The following is a 22,037-nucleotide window of genomic DNA, read 5'->3' on the forward strand; positions in this document are numbered from 1 at the left end:
ATATATATAGTGTATATATATATATATATATATATATATATATATATATATATATATATATATATATATATATATATATATATATACACTGTATATATCACTGGCCTGATAAAAGTATATGTGTATATATCACATACATAAATGTATTTATGTATGTGTACACATTTAACATGTACAAATAAGATTAAAGTTGTAGGACATTTGTGAATAGTGACTTATTTTGGTGTCTCCCACATATAGATCTATCATATGGCTTCATGAGACATGCGATATAGCATGTGATTCATCCAGTGTGTAATAGTTTTATTGTGCTTTTATGGTACTTTTTTTTTGTCAGTTTTAGAGCTTGACAACCCCCATTCACTTTCATTGTATGGAAAACCACAGTGTGAAAACAACATCCTGCCAAACATCTGCTTCTGTGTTTGACAGAAGAAAGAAAACAATACAGGTTTGAAACAACTTAGGGGTGAGTGTTTGATCGTTTATGAACTATTCCTTTACAAATTAAAGGCCCAAGTGATTGCAGTGTTTATAAAGCTATGCCATATGGATTTCAACGAAACAAGCATGTCAGTTTGTGTTGCTGCAGTGACATAATTAATCAGCTGTAGTCAAATGCAGTAATATTAACTGAATGAGATCCACATTTAAGCATTTCTAAGCAGTTCAGCTGTCAATGATCAATAACAATAATCAAGAACACTAATAAGTAATGTTTTGCGGTGTGGGCAGCCACTTCCTTCTAGGACTGTCAAAAACAAAATTCGAATTTCGAATATTCGTCGAAAAAACCCCCCACATTCTTAAATTTTTTTTTTTTAAACTTTATTTAGTTGACAGGGACATTGTACATTAATAAAACATTCCTGTAAATGTACCATAATTAGCCAAAGGCTATTTTACATCCGTAGTCCCTGGACAAGATGTTACAAGTTACAAAATACATGCTAGAAAATTGTATAATTACATAGTACAAATCACACAGTATTCTATTTAAAAACAATAGGATCAAATAAAGACATTGCAAACAAGATACAATCAATAATAGGATAGCTAGCAAATATAAAATTCTAGTGTTGACAAATCTGAGTACTAATTAACCAATTCTTCAATTGAACCCTAAATAAAGCATATGTGTATAGATCTCTTAGAGTTGTTGGGAATAGTATTCCATTCTTGTGCAGCTGTGTCAGAAAAAGCAGACTAATTAAAATGACTTAGTCTAAGCAGTATGATACAGTCTCCTCTTAATGCACCTCTTGTAGAACGATAATCAGTTGTTCTAATACTAACTAACTGACCAAGAGGGGGAGAAGATAAACCATAAATAATTTTATACATCAAGCATACATTTGCATACTTAATCATGTTTTCCCAACTTAACAAATTATATATTTTTCAGTATTAGATAATGATGATAATGTACCGATTTCTTATCGAAGACTTTAAGTGTACGTTTGTATACGGACTCTAATGGTTTTAGAGTCACTGAACTCGCCTGAGACCAGGTGGTTAAACAGTAAGTCATGTGAGAAATAACCATAGAATACATATACATCTTAGTTGTCTCTAATGACATATAATCTCTAATAAACTTAAAATTATAGAGATTAAACTTAACCTGCTTACAAACCTTTTTAACTTGAGCTTTAAATGTAAGTTTAGAATCAATCAGTATTCCCAGATATTTATATTGAGGCACTACCTGCAGCCTCACCCCTGACACGTAAACATCCGGCTCTTTAATAATACTGTTAGACTTAGAGAAAAACATACATACTGTCTTGGACACATTTAGTTGTAAGCAATTCTCTTTTAGCCATGCTGACACATTAACAATAGAATTTGTGAGTTCATTTGCAACTTGTAGACTATTACCATGTATATAAATTACTGTATCGTCCACATACATTTGTATATTAATGCCAGGACATGCAAGATGAAAATCACTTATATATATATATATATATATATATATATATATACAGTATATAGCAAAAAGCAATGGACCCAAGATAGATCCTTGCGGAACACCAGTTGATGCACCTAAATCATTGGATTGGTGATTTTGTACTCTAACACACTGAAATCTATCTGATAGATATGACTCTATCCAGTTAAGTGTATGTAATGAGAAATTAAAACAAGATAACGTAGACATAAGGACTCTATGATTAACGGTGTCAAAGGCTTTCTTTAAATCAAGGAACACGGCTCCAACTACACCACCTTTATCTAAGAAAGTTTGAATATTTTCTGTAAAAAAACAATTTGCAGGCCAGTTGTTGCTCATTTCTTTTCCTTCTTCATTTAAGGGGTTAGTTCACCCACAAATGAAAATTCGCCCATGAATTACTCACCCTCAAGACATCCTAGGTTTATATGACTTTCTTCTTTCAGACGAATCCAGTCGGAGTTATATAAAACAATTGTATTTGATCTTCCAAGCAGTTTAATGGCAGTCAGTGGGTGCAGCCTTTAGGGATATAATCTTCAAAGAGGCAACTTAACTAATTTACCCCTAAAAGGTTCGTAGTAGTATCTTTAGGGTACATATTACTACTCTAAAGTACTAAAATGCACCTTTTAGAGGTAGATAAAGTACAAAGTTGTCACTTTAAGGGTATTGCCCCAATGACAAGTTCATAAAGCTATAAAGCAGGGGCATCCGATCCTGTTCCTAGAGGGCCACCTTCCTGCACATTTTAAATCCAACCCCAATTAAACACACCTGAACCAGCTAATCAAGGTCTTCGGGATCACTTGAAACATCCAGGCAGGTGAGCTGGAGCTAAACTTTACAAGAAAGTAGCCCTATAGGAGCAGGATTGGACACCCCTGCTATAGAGTGACCATTTTGTTATTTAATGGTTCACAAAGGTGCTCGAGTGCAGGTATCTGTAGCGAATTTAGCTCACAACAGGAAATATGAATAATTAACCATAACTAATTATGATTAATTATTAATATTTTAGATCCACTGTAGATATTTAGCTGACCACTCAGGGTCAACCGTCTTGTCAATTCTAAGAACGTTAATTTCCTGGTTAAAGGAAATAACTTTCTTACTGTACAATTCTATAAGTTTGTAACGTAAATCTGCATGATTATTGACTCCGGTTATGAGTAAACAATGAACACGTCAAGTGTGATACAAGTAAGGTTTTATTAACTACATAAACACTTAAACTAGTCTAACATACTACATAAACACATTAAACCGGTCTAACATACACATACACACACACACACATACAGTTGGTATAGGAAAGGGTTAAAGTTTAGCACTAAAGAAAGAGACATAAGGAATGACATTTATGGAACCATTTTGCATATTCAGCAGATCTAAAACCTGAGGGAAAACGTCAGATTCTTAGATCAAACAAACCTTGTAAAAAGGTGTAACTGATACTTAATGCATCAATTAAATCGACTAAGTTTGATACTTGCGTATGTCTGAAAAAGATTCCTGATGCAATCTTAAGGCCCCAAGATCTTGCTGAAGTTGGTTGATGAGAAAGAACCAGTTTCAGTCAGAGTCACTTGATGAATGGAAAGGACTAGGCCGAAAGGCCTGGCACAATCTTTGATATCCGGAAGCGTTTTTTCACATCTTCTTAGCTTATGACCGAACCACCGACTGCGCGGGTCACAAGGTGTGTCAGCTTTAAGGTAAGAGAAGATCCCCGCCTCTCAAGATGGGCTTATCCAATGAGAAAAGCCGGAATCCCAAGTGGGCGTTTTGAGATCCTGTGGAGTTTATGGCTCTCCTGCTCAAATCCTTTTATATCGCCCTTGAGGGAGGTGCCAGGAAGTCTTAAAACTACCTTCGACAGGATGTTTCCTTTTAAACGGCAACATGTGCTCTGATCTCTTCATGTCTCAATAACAGAGTGCGTGTTTTGTCTGCACCTGTCTGTTTGAGTGTGTTTTGGGTTGTTTCTGAACACTTGTATACAGTTTGCTGTGGCTTGTTATGTCTGGGTTCTTTGAAAGGACATAATGTATTTTTCTTCTGTGTTTCAGATCTTCGAGAATAAAGGAGCCACGATGGGCTGTTCAAACCCCCATCCTCACTGTCAGGTACGCCGTCACCTTGTTATTCCATTGATGTACCCTTTTTTTAGCCCTCCTCCTGCCAATTAGCGTTTGCCCCTGTCGGCTCGGAGGCAGAGAGCCATACAATTCTATTCTGTGGATTAAGACGTATCCGCTGCAGTCTTCGACCATCTGGAATACTCTTTTGAATGGTCTTTAACTGTCACCTCAGTGGAGAGACTGCTGACGAGACAGGGCTAATGCAAGCAGGAGCTTAAAAAGCATGTAGACTCCAATTAGGGAACTAGAGAGATGTTCCAGGGAAAGCCGTCTTCCCGCTCGAAAATTACTCTTGCCTCTCGCTCTTATAGGCGAACGGGTTAGTCTTGTGGGGATTCTGGGATTTTTTATTTTTTTAACGAGGAGGTCGCTGGGATGGCAATGGGGTGGAAAACGTCGCTGCTTTTATCAGTTTGATAGCATTCGGTGTAAATGATGTTTTGTTGACATCTTCATGCTTCCGCTCTGACTCTGAGCAGCAAGGAACTTCTGTTTCCTCTTGTTTCCTTTTTTCAGGCTGTCTGTCTTACCCTTGTTTCTTCTAAGCGCAGGAAGCCTGTCACTGTCGTGCCGTGACAGCACAGCAAGCCAAACTCTCTGGGTTGGCGCACACTGAGCTCCCTCTCACTGAATTCATTAAGTGTTTATGGCTGTGTGTTCCACTAGGGGGCAGTAGAGGATTTTCAGATGGATTGACAGACAGTCCCCTTGTCCAAATACCCACACTTGCGGTCTTGGCCACTTGAGAGCGCGTGCGCGTGACAGGAAGTAAGTGTGCAAGTCTGTCCCATGTCTTCAAAATGCCAAAGTGCAGTGCCCTTAATGGACACTAAATCCACACTATCTCGAATACCGCTCCAGAGCGCTATTCAAGGCTAAGTGTATCCCATCATGCATCATGTTCTGGAAATAAATCGTGAGACTTTTTGCCGAGATCTCGCGAGAGGTCACGGAAACCTTTCCAATGTAAGTTAAATATGAATATAATAGATATTACAAATAATTTGATATTACAAATAATTTGGTAGAAAAACAGTGTTTTTACTTTTATTGGTGCAAAGATGAGTTGTGGGGATATTTATTTTGTACAACATTTGCAACTGCTTTTTATCACTTAATTAGACGCACCCCAAATTACAATTATGTCATGTTATAGGGACTACTGACCAGACATTTAGACGTTGATATTAAAATGCAAAGTATTTCAAATTAAAATAAAGCTGTTTGTTGGCAGCACCTTTAATGAGTCACCTGTCCCCTGTGAAGTCGTTGTCTCTTTGACTCCCACTGTCTGACTATAATGTATTCTTGTATCTGTTTGTGGTCTGGGTAATTCATCTCCAAAGTGGTTTAGCATCTCATCTTTTGGTGGTTGGTTTTCGATTATGTGGGTGTCTCGTAATGGTGTGATTTGCATCTACTATTTGATCACGATGACACTTATTTTAATGCTTTGCTTGACAGCCGAAACAACAGGTTGTACTGTAGGTAACTTGATGAACAGTAATGGTAAAATATTAAGTTGCAAGTTATTGGCATACTTTTTTGTGAGGTTAATATTGTGTTTTTATTGACATTACTTGACAATTGCCCTTTTTGGTTATGGGTGGCTGATTTAACCCTAGATAAAATAATGCGGAACATGACCCATTTTTAGTAGAATGGGCACACTTTGTGCTAATGGACTAAGATGAATATGGTGTGTTTCTGTTTAAAAGAATCTTAAAATTGAGGAGCTTGATTGCTTTTATTCAGTGGTTCAGTAGTTTCTATTGAATAACTTGCATTGTAAACTTTTGCTTTGCAAATGGAAAATGTTCCAAATGTCAGTGCTGAAAAAATGTTGTGCATCTTCAAGCAAAAACTGATTTTTTCATTCTTGAATGAATCGGTATTTTTGAACAAATCAGTAGATAGAAAGATCCGATGACTTGCTCGTAGTCAGTTGTTTAATTCCTGAATGAATCAGAGTGTTTGAACGAGTCTGTTGAATAAATGATTCAAGAGTTTGGATTTAGTGTGTGTTAAGGGCATTTTCGCTTTGGCTTTTTTAAAACCTGGGACATGCCTTGTCCAAATACCCACACTTGCGGTCTTGGCCACTTGAGAGCGTGTGCGCGTGACAGGAAGTAAGTGTGCAAGTCTGTCCCATGTCTTCAAAATGCCAAAGTGCAGTGCCCTTAATGGACACTAAATCCACACTATCTCGAATACCGCTCCAGAGCGCTATTCAAGGCTAAGTGTATCCCATCATGCATCATGTTCTGGAAATAAATCGTGAGACTTTTTGCCGAGATCTCGCGAGAGGTCACGGAAACCCTTCCAATGCAAGTTAAACATTCATATAATAATTAGATATTACAAATAATTTGGTAGAAAAAGTGTTTTTACTTTTATTGGTGCAAAGATGAGTTGTGGGGATATTTATTTTGTACAACATTTGCAACTGCTTTTTATCACTTAATTAGACGCACCCCAAATTACAATTATGTCATGTTATAGGGACTACTGAACAGACATTTAGAAGTTGATTTTAAAATGCAAAGTATTTCAAATTCAAATTTAAATAAAGCTGTGAAAACACTTGCATTTTTACAACACTATAAGTGTGTCCCATCAGGTAATGAAAAGTTCGACACACACTTGTGGTCTTCACACCCACTTGAAGACTTCGGCCAAATATAGGAAATATGTCATTTAAGTAATCAAGTGGTCAAGTGCAAAGACTGCAAGTGTGGGTATTTGGACAAAGCCAGTAGTAAGCTCTGTTTAAAGAAGCGGTCACAAACCACTCATATTTTCCATATAATACTTTCTTTATAAAACCACACCTGATGAATGAAGGGTTAACGGTCATACCATAGATTTAAGGTTTACCATTTATTTTTCAGCCTCTTCACATCTGATCTCTGGTGCCGATGCACTGTATAGTGAACTAACTTGTTAAGTTCTGATTGATATGGTTTAGTTGGCCGGAGAAAGTGAACTTTTTCTGCAGTTGCAGAAAATTTTTGTAATGCAGCGACAAAAAAATAAATGCAGTGCTATTATCATTAACAGAAACTAAAAGAAAACTGAATGCAAATATTTTTGTTAGTTAACATTTTAGTAAGCCTAAACGTAAACTATAAATCCATTTTTATGACTCTAACTTGTAGTTTTTGATACATGGTATATTATAAAACTTGAAAACTTAACAATCCACCTGCATTAAATGAAAACTAACTAGATATCAATAGTGTTGTTTAGTATAATTTATATACTATTTTAGTATTTTTTATATTTTGAATTCGCTTTTATTTTTATATTTTCAGTTTCATATTAATTTTAGTTACATTTTTAGTCATTCTGTTATGTGCCTTTTTCATTTTGTTTATATATATTCTACGCAGCTTTAATACATTTTTATTTCAGTTTTATTTAATTCATTTTACTAGCTTATTTTGTTTTAGCTTATTTTATATAAACTTATTTCATTTCAGTTAGTTACCAAGGCAACATTTCAAATTTCCATGTAAGTTCATGTATGTTTTTCATCTTATATTTTATTTCATTAACAAAAGAGTTTTTAAAAGTTTTAGTTCTAGTGTGAGCAGCAGTAACAATACGATTGTGCTTAATAACTTAACTTAATTATCGTATTTAATTGTGCCCGTTTAATTTAGCTTAAACATTGATATCCCTAAATATACTAACATAATAATGAAAAAAAAATTAAGTAAATAGAAAAATAAACTGAAACCCTAAAAATAATGATAAAAAAAAAATTAAGCTAAATCTAAAGCACAAATTCAAAATGGTACTAAAAACTAGATTAAAAATCCATTCCAGTCAAATTGTAGTTGTCTGCACATTAATGGGGTAGGACAAAATATTTGAACACTGAACAAATTACAGGTGGATTTTTTAAAATATATATACTAAATGTTAATAGACCCTTTAGCAGCACCACATTAGACTAGATTCCTTGGCAACAGCTCATCCATGCATCACATTGTCATTATGACTGCACATCCACCCTGCGTCCCAGTATGTGCTGGACGTGACATCAATCCTCGACCTCGAAGATAAATCAACCTCCCAGCATACAGCGGCTCAGGCCAGATAGAATCAGCCGTAAGCCGCTCTTAAGTTTCTCATATGATTTTATCAATGGACGCAGCTAAATACGAGTAAATAAATCCCCCTCCCTGTCCGTGTGTGTGGCCCCGTGGAGAGACTGGAGCTCTGTGTGGCTTAGGTCTATGTTAGCCAGCAGGAGTTGAGCTTTACCCAGCATGCCCTGGGAGAGATGGATAAGCCGCGTGTATCCGGCTGCCCACCTTCTCTAGGATGAGAGTATTTGCGGAGAGAGAGCGAGTGAGCGGGCGCTCACTATATAGCAGGCTGGCTGTGTTGATCTGTGTCTTTTTCTCTCTATCTGTCCCACGCTTTCTCATATCATTCGTAACCACCCACCCCTGAACAAACACAAAACATCAGCTCTCAAAACAGAGACTCATCCGTCTCTTGAAACGATTATCGTGCTGCTGTTTTGTGAAATTGAAAACACTGTATCTCAGGGTCTTTTCACACTTTTTGGGCTCGTATGAATTTCAGCTTATATGTGAATGGTCAAAATGGACTCGGATACTTTAATTTAATAGTTCACCCAAAAATGCAAATCTGCTGAAAATGTCCTCACCAGGCCATCCAAGATGTAGATGAGTTTGTTTCTTGATTTGGAGAAATATAGCATTACGTCACTTGATGACCAATGGATGCTCTGCAGTGAATGGGTGCCGTCAGAATGAGAGTCCAAACAGCTGATAAAAACATCACAATAATCCACACCACTCCAGTCCATCAGTTAATGTCTTGAGAAGACAAAAGCTGCGTGTTTGTAAGAAACAAATCCATCATTAAAGCGTTTTTAACTTCAAACTTCTTCTGCTTCTAGCTAAAATATGAGTCCTGTATCCATAATATTGCTTTCTCCAGTGAAAAGTTCATCTTGTCTGAATCAGGAGACATATATGCCCAGATCAAGCACCGTTTACAAGCCAAAACAGTCAAAAACAGTTCAAAACAAATTGAACTGTCTTTATACAATATGATATTTATTATTCATTGCATTCAAGTTTTTCAAGTAGGCCGATTTTTTTATGATCTTTGTTCTGTTGTAGCCTAATTTGTGACTGTTTACTTGTCTTCAGTAAGCTTATTTTTTACTTGGGCTAGTATTATTTTTTGTGATATTGAAATTGGTAACACAAATGATGAAATTTCAGTGCATCAAGATTTTGATATGGGATAAAAATCCTATTTAAAGGTCCCATGGCATGAAAATTTCACTTTATGAGGTTTTTTTAACATTAATATGAGTTCCCCTAGCCTGCCTACGGTCCCCCAGTGACTAGAAATGGCGATAGGTGTAAACCGAGCCCTGGGTATCCTGCTTCGCCTTTGAGAAAATGAAAGCACAGATGGCCCAATCTGGAATCTTCCCTTTATGTCGTCATACGGGGAAAGGTTACCTCCCCTTTCTCTGCTTTGCCCGCCCAGAGAATTTGGCCCGCCCATGAGAAAATGAGCTACTACCGTGCGAGGCGAGCGCAATATATTTTTTTTCCTCGAGAGACATCATGGCTTGCAAACGAGCGAAGCATGGCAGTTGCCCCGCCTCTCTCCTCCTCATTAGCATTTAAAGCTACAGACAAAGAAATGGCACATCCTAAGGAAAGCTCATTGTGGGACTGGCTCGTAGGGGCTGAAATTCTGCACCAAGGCTGAATTTCGGGAAAGAGACTTCAGATACAGTACTAGGGACCACTTAGGCCTATATAAAAGCATCCAAAAAGCAGCATGTCATGGGACCTTTAAAGCTTTATATATATATCATTATTGTGATGGGGGGGGCCCTGTAGTAAGTCATAGCCCTGGGGCCCAGTGCGGTCTTAATGCGGCCCTGGACGCGTCTCTGGTTCATCCCTGCATGAAGGGATGTTGCGTATAATGTTGTCTTATCTTTGAATTTACATACACAGCTAGCAGTACTGATAGCAGAGAAATGGCAAGGAGAGAGATTGGCGGTCAGCAGTGAGGTGTGATTGACGTTCTATTGGAACTCCGTCTGATGCCTTTCCAAATGCCAAGTCAATCCGCCACTCTCCTGAGCTCCGACGCAGGCAGGAAATAAATAGTATAGGCATACGTCAGGAAACGTCAATCATCTGAGCCAACTGTTAAGAATAGACATTTGAAAACTTGGGAGAACTGTTGCTTTCCCGGTATCGCCTGTGGGTCAGGCCTGAAAATCATAGCGCCACACGCTTCTTTTTAATATCTCTGATCTTGTCACTGCTAGCATATTTACTGACTGTGAGACGTGGTTTCTTTGTGTGTTTTTTTTGTGCTTCGCTGTTCTAGAGAGTGATGGACCACTGTCTGGCGTTTTATTTCGCCGAGGTTCATAAACGTGGCCTCTAGGGCCAACAAACTGTAATGGGCCAATTATAATCAACCAAGCTAATGTGAGCATTCTGGTTTATCCCTAGGGATGGAATCATAAGGAATGTATTTTTTTTTTCCTGATTCTGTTTCCGATTAATGATTCCAGCTTAACTATTCAGTTAATTATTAAATTCTTAGTAGTTTTGAGGAAGATATATTTCTAAAACAGAACGCACATGTCCAAATGTTTGAGTATTTTAGTAATTTCGATAATAAAATAAATGTTTTTTGATCAATTGTTTTACATAGAATTCGTATGGATTTTTACCAGTCTTTTCAGAGACTTTATTAACCATGTGTGTTTTTTACAGACTAAAAAAAGAACTGGCACATACTATTAGAGTCAATTGGTTGGAATTAGTTTGGATTCTGGTTTGCACTCTATGGTTTTGATTCTCTAAACACAATCTGTTTTAGAATCAATTTATTTGGTAATTGAACATTGCTAGTTACTTGGTTTGTATTTTTTTTAATTCTCTAAAAAGTTTCACATAAGAGACTCATTTGGAATTAGATTACACTATATCGGTGGCTGTTTATGATGAACTAAAAAGATCCGGCTCATAGGAACCATTGGTTCAAGAATCTTTCTACACTCTGTATGATTCGTGCTGTAGATTCAGTAGTGGTGTTGCAATGGCGCTGATATAAATGCAAGGAACATCATCGTAGTGTTCAAATGTGATTTACGTAAGCGTAGTCTTAGGAACAACTTACAGAGACATTTGCGCCGCTCATTTTTCATGAATGAGGCTTGATGTTACAGAGTTTTGCACTAAGCAAATCTTAATTGCCTAATTATTGGTGAACAGCAGGTGTGCCTCTGCTCCACAGTTTCCCACAATGTCATGGAACACGAGTTGGAAAAACATCTTTGAAAAGCATCCAACAGTGATTCATATTCTGTAATCACTTAATCTTTCAGTCTTCTTTAACCCGGCTCCATTCATCTGTTTTTAATGCAGGCGCTGGCCGCTTCTGAGCTCCCCTGTAGAAATCACCCTAAATATGATGAGGTGATTGGAGATGTGACCCACGAGTAATGACTCGTTTTCTTTTCAAAATCCTTCATTTTCAGAAATTCAAGCAAGCTCAGACATTTTGGCCCATCTCCTTGAGAAGCAGAATAAACACGGACAAACAAAGTGCTGCCCGCTTCCAGATGTTTGTTGGAAATGGCTCTCATTGCAGAGGCCTTTAAAAAGAACAACCTTGATTTTTTCTCAAGTGTTATTTAATTTTTACTGCATTATAAAAGTGAACTGCAGGGGGAAAAACACGTTCCTAAATGAAGCAGCGATGTTGGATTTAGGTGATCTAATGAGTCATTTTCATTCTTTCTTATGATGGTTTCAACACTCTTGGCTGCAAGGGTCTTGTTTTAACTCTAGCATGTTTTGCAGCGTTATAGTATGACTGATTTCTCTGGTCATTATGTGGTTTCACTTCACTGAAGGTATTTAATATCCAAATGGAATTTAGAATTACACTGTTTATTTTCTTAATACACATTGTTGCTCTGAGTGACTCATGGATGCATATTATTCTAAATAATACAATAAAATAAACAATATTATTATTTATTATTATTATATAATCATTTTTTCAATTATTATTATTTAACTTATTATTAATTATCATTATTAAATAATAATAAAATCACTTTTATGACCTTATTTTGACCTTAAAGAGAAATTGTAAGAAGTTGGATTTATTTCTTGCTGACAGGGCTGCAAGATTAATACAAACAAAATTGAAATTGTGGCTGTTAAAACAGCCATATTATTAATATTGTAATTTTATAGTTTTAATGTAAAACTAAACAATCATACTCAAACTTCATACTCAAAAAAGATGTCCCCTTTAATTTAAATAAAACTGAAAATAGATTAAATCTATATTAAATATTAAAATAAATAAATAATGAAAATACAAACATACAAAAGCTTAAAAAAATTAATAAAATTAAACCTGAAAATAGAAAAATAGAAACTAATTCAAACATTTAAAAAATGTATTCAAAAAATGAATAAATGCTATAATAGTATATAAATAATACAAAATGTAACTTTTGCTATCTAGTAAGTTTCCATGTTTAATGGAGCTGAATTGTTCAAATTGTTTTGCAAAACTTCGCAACAAACTGTAATGGGCCAATTATAATCAACCAAGCTAATGTGAGCATTCTGGTTTATCCCTAGGGATGGAATCATAAGGAATGTATTTTTTTTTCCCTGATTCTGTTTCCGATTAATGATTCCAGCTTAACTATTCAGTTAATTATTAAATTCTTAGTAGTTTTGAGGAAGATATATTTCTAAAACAGAACGCAAATGTTTGAGTATTTTAGTAATTTCGATAATAAAATAAATGTTTTTTGATCAATTGTTTTACATAGAATTCGTATGGATTTTTACCAGTCTTTTCAGAGACTTTATTAACCATGTGTGTTTTTTATAGACTAAAAAAAGAACTGGCACATACTATTAGAGTCAATTGGTTGGAATTAGTTTGGATTCTGGTTTGCACTCTATGGTTTTGATTCTCTAAACACAATCTGTTTTAGAATCAATTTATTTGGTAATTGAACATTGCTAGTTACTTGGTTTGTATTTTTTTTAATTCTCTAAAAAGTTTCACATAAGAGACTCATTTGGAATTAGATTACACTATATCGGTGGCTGTTTATGATGAAGAGCAGAACAATCAAATGTAATTTAGTTTTTATTGGGTAGTGAATGTGGTCTCAGATGAGGGAAGACATAACACTGGGGCCGGCTGGTGTATTGGCAGCTGATGTTGCTGGTTTTGGCCTGTTGGTTTGGATTAAACATGCAAAGGCAGTACAGGACTGTGACCTTCACATTTCTCAAGCTCAAGTGCCTTTTCCTTTTCAGTCTCTTCTAGAAGATAATTGCCATATGGCTGCAGCAACTCTGCAAATAAAATTTGAGATGGTTTCTTCCAAAGAACTAGTATAAGTAGAAAAAATCTTGATGCAGTACTTTCATAACAATACATTATATGCATTACAATGCATTACAATTTGTTTAGATTAATGAAATGTCATGCAATATTAAATAAAGTAAACAATTTTAATAGCATGTTTGTTAGTTAATTTCTACATATGCATGTAAAGTTCATTTAAATAGAATTGCTTAATACAAATAGTTTGTGGTATGATCAACCAAGAATTAATGAAAAATGGTACATTAATAAATTAACATTAATGTAGATTAATACATGTTAAAAATAGTAGTTAATTTTTTTGTGTGATGCCTAAAGCATTAACTAATATTAATGAATTGAACCTTATTGTAAAGTGTTACACAAAATTTGTTAACTTGTAATTTATTCCTGTGATGCGCAGCTGAATTTACAGCATCATTACTCCCGTCTTCAGTGTAACATGATCCTTCAGAAATCATTCTAATATGCTGATTTGATGCTCAAGAAACATATTATTATCGATGTTGTACTTATTCATATTTTTGTGGAAACCTGCATTTTTCAGGATTATTTGTTGATTAGAAAACATTTTTTAATATTATAAATGTCTTTACCGTCAGTTTTGATTAATTTGATATGTTTAAAAAAAATATATATATATAATCATGGGCACTTGGCCATTAAGCATGCAAAAATGATCAGTTTAATCCACATTGATTGTCAAAAGTATCCTGGTTAGATTTCATCTTACTGTATGTGCTTCATAGAATACTATAGAAAATTCTCTACTGTTTCTTTAAATACTGAATGTTGAATTAATTCTCACTGTATGTGTAGATTTATGCTAATATGCAAGTACTAAAACAATTTAGCACATAATCCAGTGTTAGCGACTAGCTAAAATAATTAACCTTCAAGCTCTTGCCAAACTTTTCAGCTAACATTTTTTAAAGTCATAATGAAATTTATTTTTCATTTAATTGTTTTATTTAATCAAAATGTATCCCTTTTTGGGAATTTACATCAAGTTTAAAATGCAATCAAAATTGACATGCACTTTCTTAGTATTTCTTTGTGGTTTGTGCATGATTTGAATTAGATTTACAAGCATTAGCATTGTGACATGTCAAGATGCTCTCAAAAATGAACTTTACTTTCATTACCAAAGCTTGCCTTTAAGTATTTCAAGAATATTTTCCCACAATTTACTACAAGCTCAAACTGAGGAAGCTGAAAGAGAACCGTAACAAACCCCTGTAGCTTCCAGTGTGTGTTAGCCATGTAAGCCATTTTAGTGTACACGAATACACACTGAAAAAAAAAAAAAAAAACTCTAGTTTCTACAAAATAATTTTGGCTGCTGTGGTTTCCAGAATAATTTTTTTTTTAAATACAGAAAAACTGTGAACCACCATAATAATGCAGGTGGTAAAAGAAAGCCACATTAAGAATCAACGTTCATCACAAGTAGCTTTTTCCATAAGCTGAAGTATATACTAATATACAGAAGGTGGACAGAGTCATTTGCGCAAACACTAAACACCATCACGGTAACACACATGACACTTTAAACAACAGAAGATGTAACATAAAACCCTCATGTACATAACTGATTACAAAAACTATTAAGAAACATGATTATTTAAACAAAATGTATAGCCTTTCAAATGTAGAGTGTCATGCAGGGAATTCTGGGAATGTCTGTTTAAAGATTTTGACTGTAAATTATACATTGATTTGTTATTTTTTTTACTTCTAAAAACTGAATAATTAAAGGATTAGTTCACTTCCAGAATAAAAAAATCCTGATAATTTACTCGCCCATGTCATCCAAGATGTTCATGTCTTTCTCTCTTCAGCCGCAAAGAAATTAAGGATTCCATTATTCATTCCAGGATTTTTCTCCAAATAATTGACTTCAATGGGGACCAACGGGTTGAAGGTCCAAATTGCAGTTTCAGTGCAGCTTCAAAGGGCTCTACACGATCCCAGCCAAGGAATAAGGCTCTTATCTAGCGAAACGATCGCTCATTTTCTAAAAAATTTTTTTTATATATATATATATATATATATATATATATATACTTTTTAACCACAAATGCACGTCTTGCACTAGCTGGACTTTACCCAATTAAGTCACCTTGGAAAGGTCACGCGTGACACAGGCGGAAGTACCGACCCAGTGTTTACAAAGCGAACGTGCAAACTCTTATCTAGCGAAACGATCGCTCATTTTCTAAAAAATTTTTTTTTTTTTATATATATATATATATACTTTTTAACCACAAATGCACGTCTTGCACTAGCTGGACTTTACCCAATTAAGTCACCTTGGAAAGGTCACGCGTGACACAGGCGGAAGTACCGACCCAGTGTTTACAAAGCGAACGTGCAAAGAAAGTCAAACGTCCTTTACAAAAAAAAGGTAAAACAACGATGTCGGATGATTGTTGAAGTTGGAGGAGAAAATGAGATGGATTTTTCCACCCTACCCTATCTTTCTGAACGTGAGTGAGTACACAGACGAAGAGCTAACCGTGCATGACCTTTCCAACGGAATTACGTCATGCGTGAAGTCCATCGTTTCACTAGATAAGACCCTTATTCCTGAATGTTTTCCTCAAAAACCTTGATTTCTTCGCGACTGGAGAAAGAAAAACATGAACATCTTGGATGACATGGGGGTGAGTAAATTATCAGGAAATTTTTATTCTGGAAGTGAACTAATCCTTTAACAGCATTTTACTGTAAAATTACATGAAATGTCTCGTTAGATCTTTTAGTTTTTCCCTGTATATAGTACAGGAACTAATGCCTAGTTCACACTACATGATTTTAAGCCCGATTTGCAAGTTAATGAGCTCGCCGACTGTTCGGGCTGTGATCGGGGGAAAATCAGCGGATGATCAGCACTCTGCAATCTTTATGTGTGAACTACTCAACAACACATCAAAGAGGCTCGCTGATGCGTTGCCGACACCATACGAATATCTCGCATGCTAAATATCTGGACCGGTCGGCCGGCTCATCATCACGTGGTGGCAGGTGTCGCGATGAGCTAAAGCCAATGAGAGATCAAGGCATGGGTTGAGGTCAGTGGAAGAAAAACAGCAGCAGCAACACGACTTTAAGAAAAGTTTGGACACAAGAAATGGAGCACATTTTTTTTCATTGCGCAAAGAACTTACAGCACTAATTTCTTCCCGATGTCCATTTTCAAATAAACAACTCCTGTTTTACTTGTTGTTTTGCGTCATTCCCTTTCAACTTCTCGCATGTGTTTACGTGACAAAACGTGGTTTGGGGATGGGATAGAGTCATTTGGTGACAGAGTCGTTGAAAGCTTGTGTAGTGAGTCACCCCCTGTTGTGGATCATTTACATAGTGTTGCGTAGTGTGAACACTACAACGACTTTAAGACAGCCAAGAAGTCATATAGTCTGAACAGCACAGCGATCTGCCGACGTTTTAAGTCTTTACTGTTTACCTATTTACCTAACTGTTTTTTTTCATAGCATTTTTACAATATTTTATTGTCGAATTTACACTCATTTTTTACAGTGCAGATTTGGAAAAACCATCTGAAATATTACACTATCCACTTTAACATACTGCTTCCAAAGTTTTATGAATTGGAATGAACTGCAAAATATTGTGGTAAATTCATGGAAAAGACCCTTGAGAGAGTCATCCATGCGTGTGTGTGTGTGTGTGTGACACTACTTTAAATTACTAACATTGAGAGCCCAAAAACTCGACATCTCTTTGCAGAAAATCGCATTTGTCTCGGTAGTGAGTAATGACCAAGTTTCTTTCCTCAGAAAGATACGTTTGTGGAGAGCTCTTGTGGGAGCTCCGGTTTTGAGGAGAAGTATTGGAGAAACAGAATCTCTCTCAGCAGCCTTTTTTGTTGAAGATGTATGGGATACGGTGTCAGAACTCTCTCTGGGCAGCGCAGGGTGTCTATGGTGGCTCTAAAGATTAATGTTTTAAAGCAGGGGTGCCCAAACTCGGTCCTGGAGGGCCGGTGTCCTGCAGAGTTTAGCTCCAACTTGCCTCAACACACCTGCCGGGAAGTTTCTAGCATGCCTAGTAAGAGCTTGATTAGCTGGTTCAGGTGTGTTTGATTAGGGTTGGAGCTAAACTCTGCAGGGCACCGGCCCTCCAGGACCGAGTTTGGACACCCCTGTTTTAAAGTGTCTTTTCCAATTGCTTTTCCTAAATCATCTCTACGAGGCTAAAGATGGGAGAAGTGTTATCGCCAAGTACCAACTCCACTCGTTGCGAAGTATAATTGGATGTGTTTCCGTGCTCTCCGTGCTTCGATGGCCACATAATGTACTATCAATTTGCATACGTAAAATACAGGCCTGCTTTGCGGTTCTAGTTATTTTTATAGCTGGAAGGGATTATTTTTTTTGTGATTATTTGGAACCGAAATGTTGTTTTGTTCCTGAAAGCAGTTCTAAAGTTTTTTTTCCGTATCAACAGAGTCTGATTAGAGAGACTTCCCACACAGGTTCACGTCTTTGTGCTATTCCCATTTCTCTCTCCAGGTTTGGGCCAGTAATTTTCTTCCCAACGAAGCGGCGCTGGCGGAGCGCTGTCAGAGAGACTTCCTGCAGAAGCACGGAGAGCCTTTGCTGCTCCAGTATGCTCGAATGGAGACGCAAGCACAGGTAAAACACCCACAGAAGACACAGTTCATAGCCCTCAGCAGTCTGTCAGCATTACAACTCCCTATAGACAGTTTGTAAAGGCTCTCACCACCATAGTGTGAGTGCTTTTGACAGCCCTGCTGAGGGGAAAAAAACAACATAAGGTGGTTAGCTGGTCTTGGCTGGCCACTGAGCTGGACAAAATAGTGTAGTTTGATTGTTTTAAAGCAGTTTTGGGGACTTTTCAGCTGGTAGGATTGAAGTCAAACCTTTATGGGTAACCTCCAGACTGGGCCGGGGGGGTACTTGCCCCCAGTGTTCGAACTATACCGTGGACTTTGGGGGAGCCCACTTGTTTGTTTTTTTTTAACGGGGGGGGTACAATGACTTACAAAGACACATAACAGCTACAAGTGTATGCACTACTTGCTTTATGCAAGCACTATATAAGATAAATCACTATACAGGATTTATCCTATTATACTTTATCGACACAAATTGATAGGTGAAACAACAAACAGCCACCCACAAATAGTCTATAAACAAAGCATCCGGCTGTCTTTGAGTTCACATGACCAACGGTTAAAGTTACTCCTCGTCAGGGTACAGAAGAATACCATAATTCCTCCGTTCAGTCGGGCCTAAGATATCGAGAGTCACGCAGACCTATAACAACCCAGCCACAACACATAATTGCGAATAACATGTCTTACCTTAACACAGAATCAACCACAGAGTCCAATCTTTGAGTTAACATGTACTAAACATGAGTGGAATTTGCACCGCAGCGCCCCCACACCTTGATGCTCATGACAAGAATAGCATGTATAGTTATCTTTATTGAGGGGAGCTGAGCTCCCCCGTAGTTCGCACCCTGCTTGCCCCCCAAACAAGTTACTGTGCCCCCCTTCCCTGCTGAAAGTGATCGATTGAAGCGAAATTGAAAGCGGATAAAACAGCACGCATATGAAAGCGTTTTTTTTTTTTCACCCTGAAATTTTTGACCCACCCATAAATATAAAAATAAGTTTAATGTTGATTCAGAAATTAAACCATGCTCTTGGTGTATTCAAGTGCTTGTTCATATGAATCACATTTGTTTTGTATTTTTGAGTAAATAATCGATCCATACAAAAAAAAGATATGTCCTCCTTCTCCTTGTTTATAGTATATTTTGTCTAATTTGATCATGCTTTTAACTTGTGTAATGTAATATTCTCAAATGCATTTAGCACATTTAACTATGTTTAAATCCGTTCTGAAATTCAGTGCTGTAAAGGTCCTCAGTTTCTGTCTAGGCCTGTCTATTACTGTCTACCATAACAATTCGTCCTTTCTTGTTTGCTTGTTTGTGTTCTCTCTCGATTGTAACACCCCCTTGTAAAGCGAGCTGCCTCCTCACCCACTGCATGCTTTACAAGGGGGCGTTGGAGCATAAGCATACGCGGCTGTGTGTCTCTGTATGCGTCATCTGGGCCCGGATAATTATATTGTGCTGGGTAGGATGCTGATGGCATGCCGAATCAGCAGGGAAGAGCTGAGCACACACGGCCCAATCCGCTGCTCTCGCACTTCACTGCAATCTGCTAGCCAAGCATGCAACGCAACGAGAAAAAGCTTTCATTAGCATAATGAGGCAGACGTAACACTGAACTTGGTTAAATCATAAGTAATCAAGAAAATGAGAGTAGAGAGTGAGAGTAAAAGACGGAAAATATGAATACCAGTGATGTGTTATTTGTAAGTATACATGCTAAAATGGTTTTGTTTGTTACTAACAGCATTTAAACACTTGTGGCTGCATTATATTGAACATGCCAGTTCATAGTATTACATTCAACTTTAAATATTTGTATTAAAATCAATACCTTTAATGTATTTTAACAAAATCAATATTTATTTATTTAGTTTAGTTTAGTTTAGTTTTGTAAACATTATGTTGTGTCCAGGACAGTTCCTATTATATTCCACTATATTCCAAACAAACTATAATTTTAACAAAATCAACATATATTCATTCATTCATCCATTCATCCATTCATTCATTCATTTGTAAATGTAAATTGGTTTTGTAAACATTCATTTAAACACTATACATTACAGGATGTTTCCTAGTATTATATTCCACTTTAATTAATTAAACGTAATTATCTATGCATGTTCTTCTTCTTCTTCTACTTCTACTTCCGCTCTGGAAGTCTATGGCAGCCCATAGAACTGTATGGTCAAAAGTTGTGATATTTGGCACACAGATAAAGGACAGTTTGAACATTAACCACACCAAATTTGGAGTCTCTGACTTATACCCTCTAGCACCACCACTTGTCAAGACTTGCTCTCATGTTTGTGCAAATAACTTTTGAACCGTAAGAGCAACACAATTATTTTCCTCTGATTCCTTGGCTTTGATTCAAATGCACCTTATGATGTCATTGTCCATCATAAAAATTATTCTGCTATTTTGAATTTTTCGAAAAAAACTACTTTTTGGAACTCCTCATAGACTGTTTGTCCGATTTTCACGAAAATCAAACCATATCATCTTCAGACCATGTCCAAAAAAAAAAGAAAAAAAAGAGAGTAAAAAATGGAAATCAAGTTGATCAGTCAAACCATTTCCGAATAATGCAAGAACAAATTTGTTGAAGAGCTTGTAAAAGTGGATGTGAGGCTATATATCTCCTCAATGCTTTAGCGTATTCAGACCAAACTTGTGCTGCATCCAAAAGCTGAAAAATTCTGCCTCCAGTGGATGCATTCCAAGTTAGGAAGGCATCAAGGCATGTCCGAATCCAATGTCAGCTTCACTTCCTGCCTCTTGAGATACCTTCATGTGATCGATTTTTAAAGGCAGCATAGATGCATCCTTCGCTGCCTTTGATATCCCAGAATCCTGTGCGTTTCATTCCGTGTCGGTTGAGCTGAAAAATAAAGATGGCATCTGAAAGTTGCATTTGGTGGTCAGTTTGTGTGTTAATGTACGTTTCTGACGCTTAGTTTTCACCAAAGCTCACTCTAGTAGATCAATAAACCATTGCGGTGCCTCATAAGCATGTCCGAAATCAGTTTCGTGAGGTGCCTGCTTGCGCAAACGCTAAGGCAGCGAGGCAACAAGTCAGCAGCCTAAGCTTTCAGATGCAGTCTTGGTCTGTGTTATGACAACCAAGATCTTAGGTTGCATGCACAGTTTCAGCACAGTGCCACCTGGTGATCAGGGGAGATTAAACATTTGCTATTTTTGCTTAGAACTTCTGAATGGTTTTGCCAAAAATTACAAGACTGGTCTCTTTACATTTGGAGCTCTCTTTAGATGTAGTGCGAAATTCTGAGTGAAACGATGACATATTTCGGGTGTCGGCCATTTTTAATTTTGTCGTAAAAGGTTATATATATTACGAATGCATTGGCATATTGTTAGGAAACTTGATATGTGTCTTCGGCACCATGCCCTGAAGGTACTCAAAAAGTTGTGTGGCATTTTAATTTAATTAAAAAAAAAACACTAACAACTTTTGAATAATTTTGTTTTGGTAGATTCCTTGGATCATGTCAAGAACATCGATAACAATTATGCCATAATCAGACAAACTTCCTGTCCGCCATTTTGATTTGTCATATTTTGATTTTTTCGAACTCCTCCTAGATCACTGATTCGATTTTCACCAAATTTGGAACCATGCTGGCAAAAAAAAAAAACAAACAAACAAAAAACTTGGAATTCAAGTTGATAGATGGAATGGTTTTCATTTACCTGCAAAGCTTTGACATATTGACACCAAACTTTGTGTGTCATTGTCATCTCACACTGACCACACCATATCGATTTGGTAACAGTGC

At 36.6% G+C, this 22,037-nt stretch overlaps 1 protein-coding gene across 1 annotated transcript in view; it reads left to right on the forward strand.

Moving 5' to 3' along the window:
• Positions 1 to 18,498, forward strand: part of LOC107573078 (galactose-1-phosphate uridylyltransferase-like) — a 20,840-nt gene extending 2,342 nt beyond the window's left edge. The window contains exons 2-4 of the mRNA XM_016259517.1: positions 4,030 to 4,086; positions 18,099 to 18,221; positions 18,449 to 18,498. Coding sequence (XP_016115003.1) covers positions 4,030 to 4,086; positions 18,099 to 18,221; positions 18,449 to 18,481 — 213 coding nt within the window. The 3' untranslated portion in view covers positions 18,482 to 18,498. The remainder of the gene's footprint in view (positions 1 to 4,029; positions 4,087 to 18,098; positions 18,222 to 18,448) is intronic.
• The last annotated feature ends 3,539 nt before the right edge of the window (positions 18,499 to 22,037 follow it).

This window comes from Sinocyclocheilus grahami, unplaced genomic scaffold (assembly GCF_001515645.1).
Source record: "Sinocyclocheilus grahami isolate Dianchi unplaced genomic scaffold, SAMN03320097.WGS_v1.1 scaffold1860.1, whole genome shotgun sequence".
NCBI classification, from domain to species: domain Eukaryota; kingdom Metazoa; phylum Chordata; class Actinopteri; order Cypriniformes; family Cyprinidae; genus Sinocyclocheilus; species Sinocyclocheilus grahami.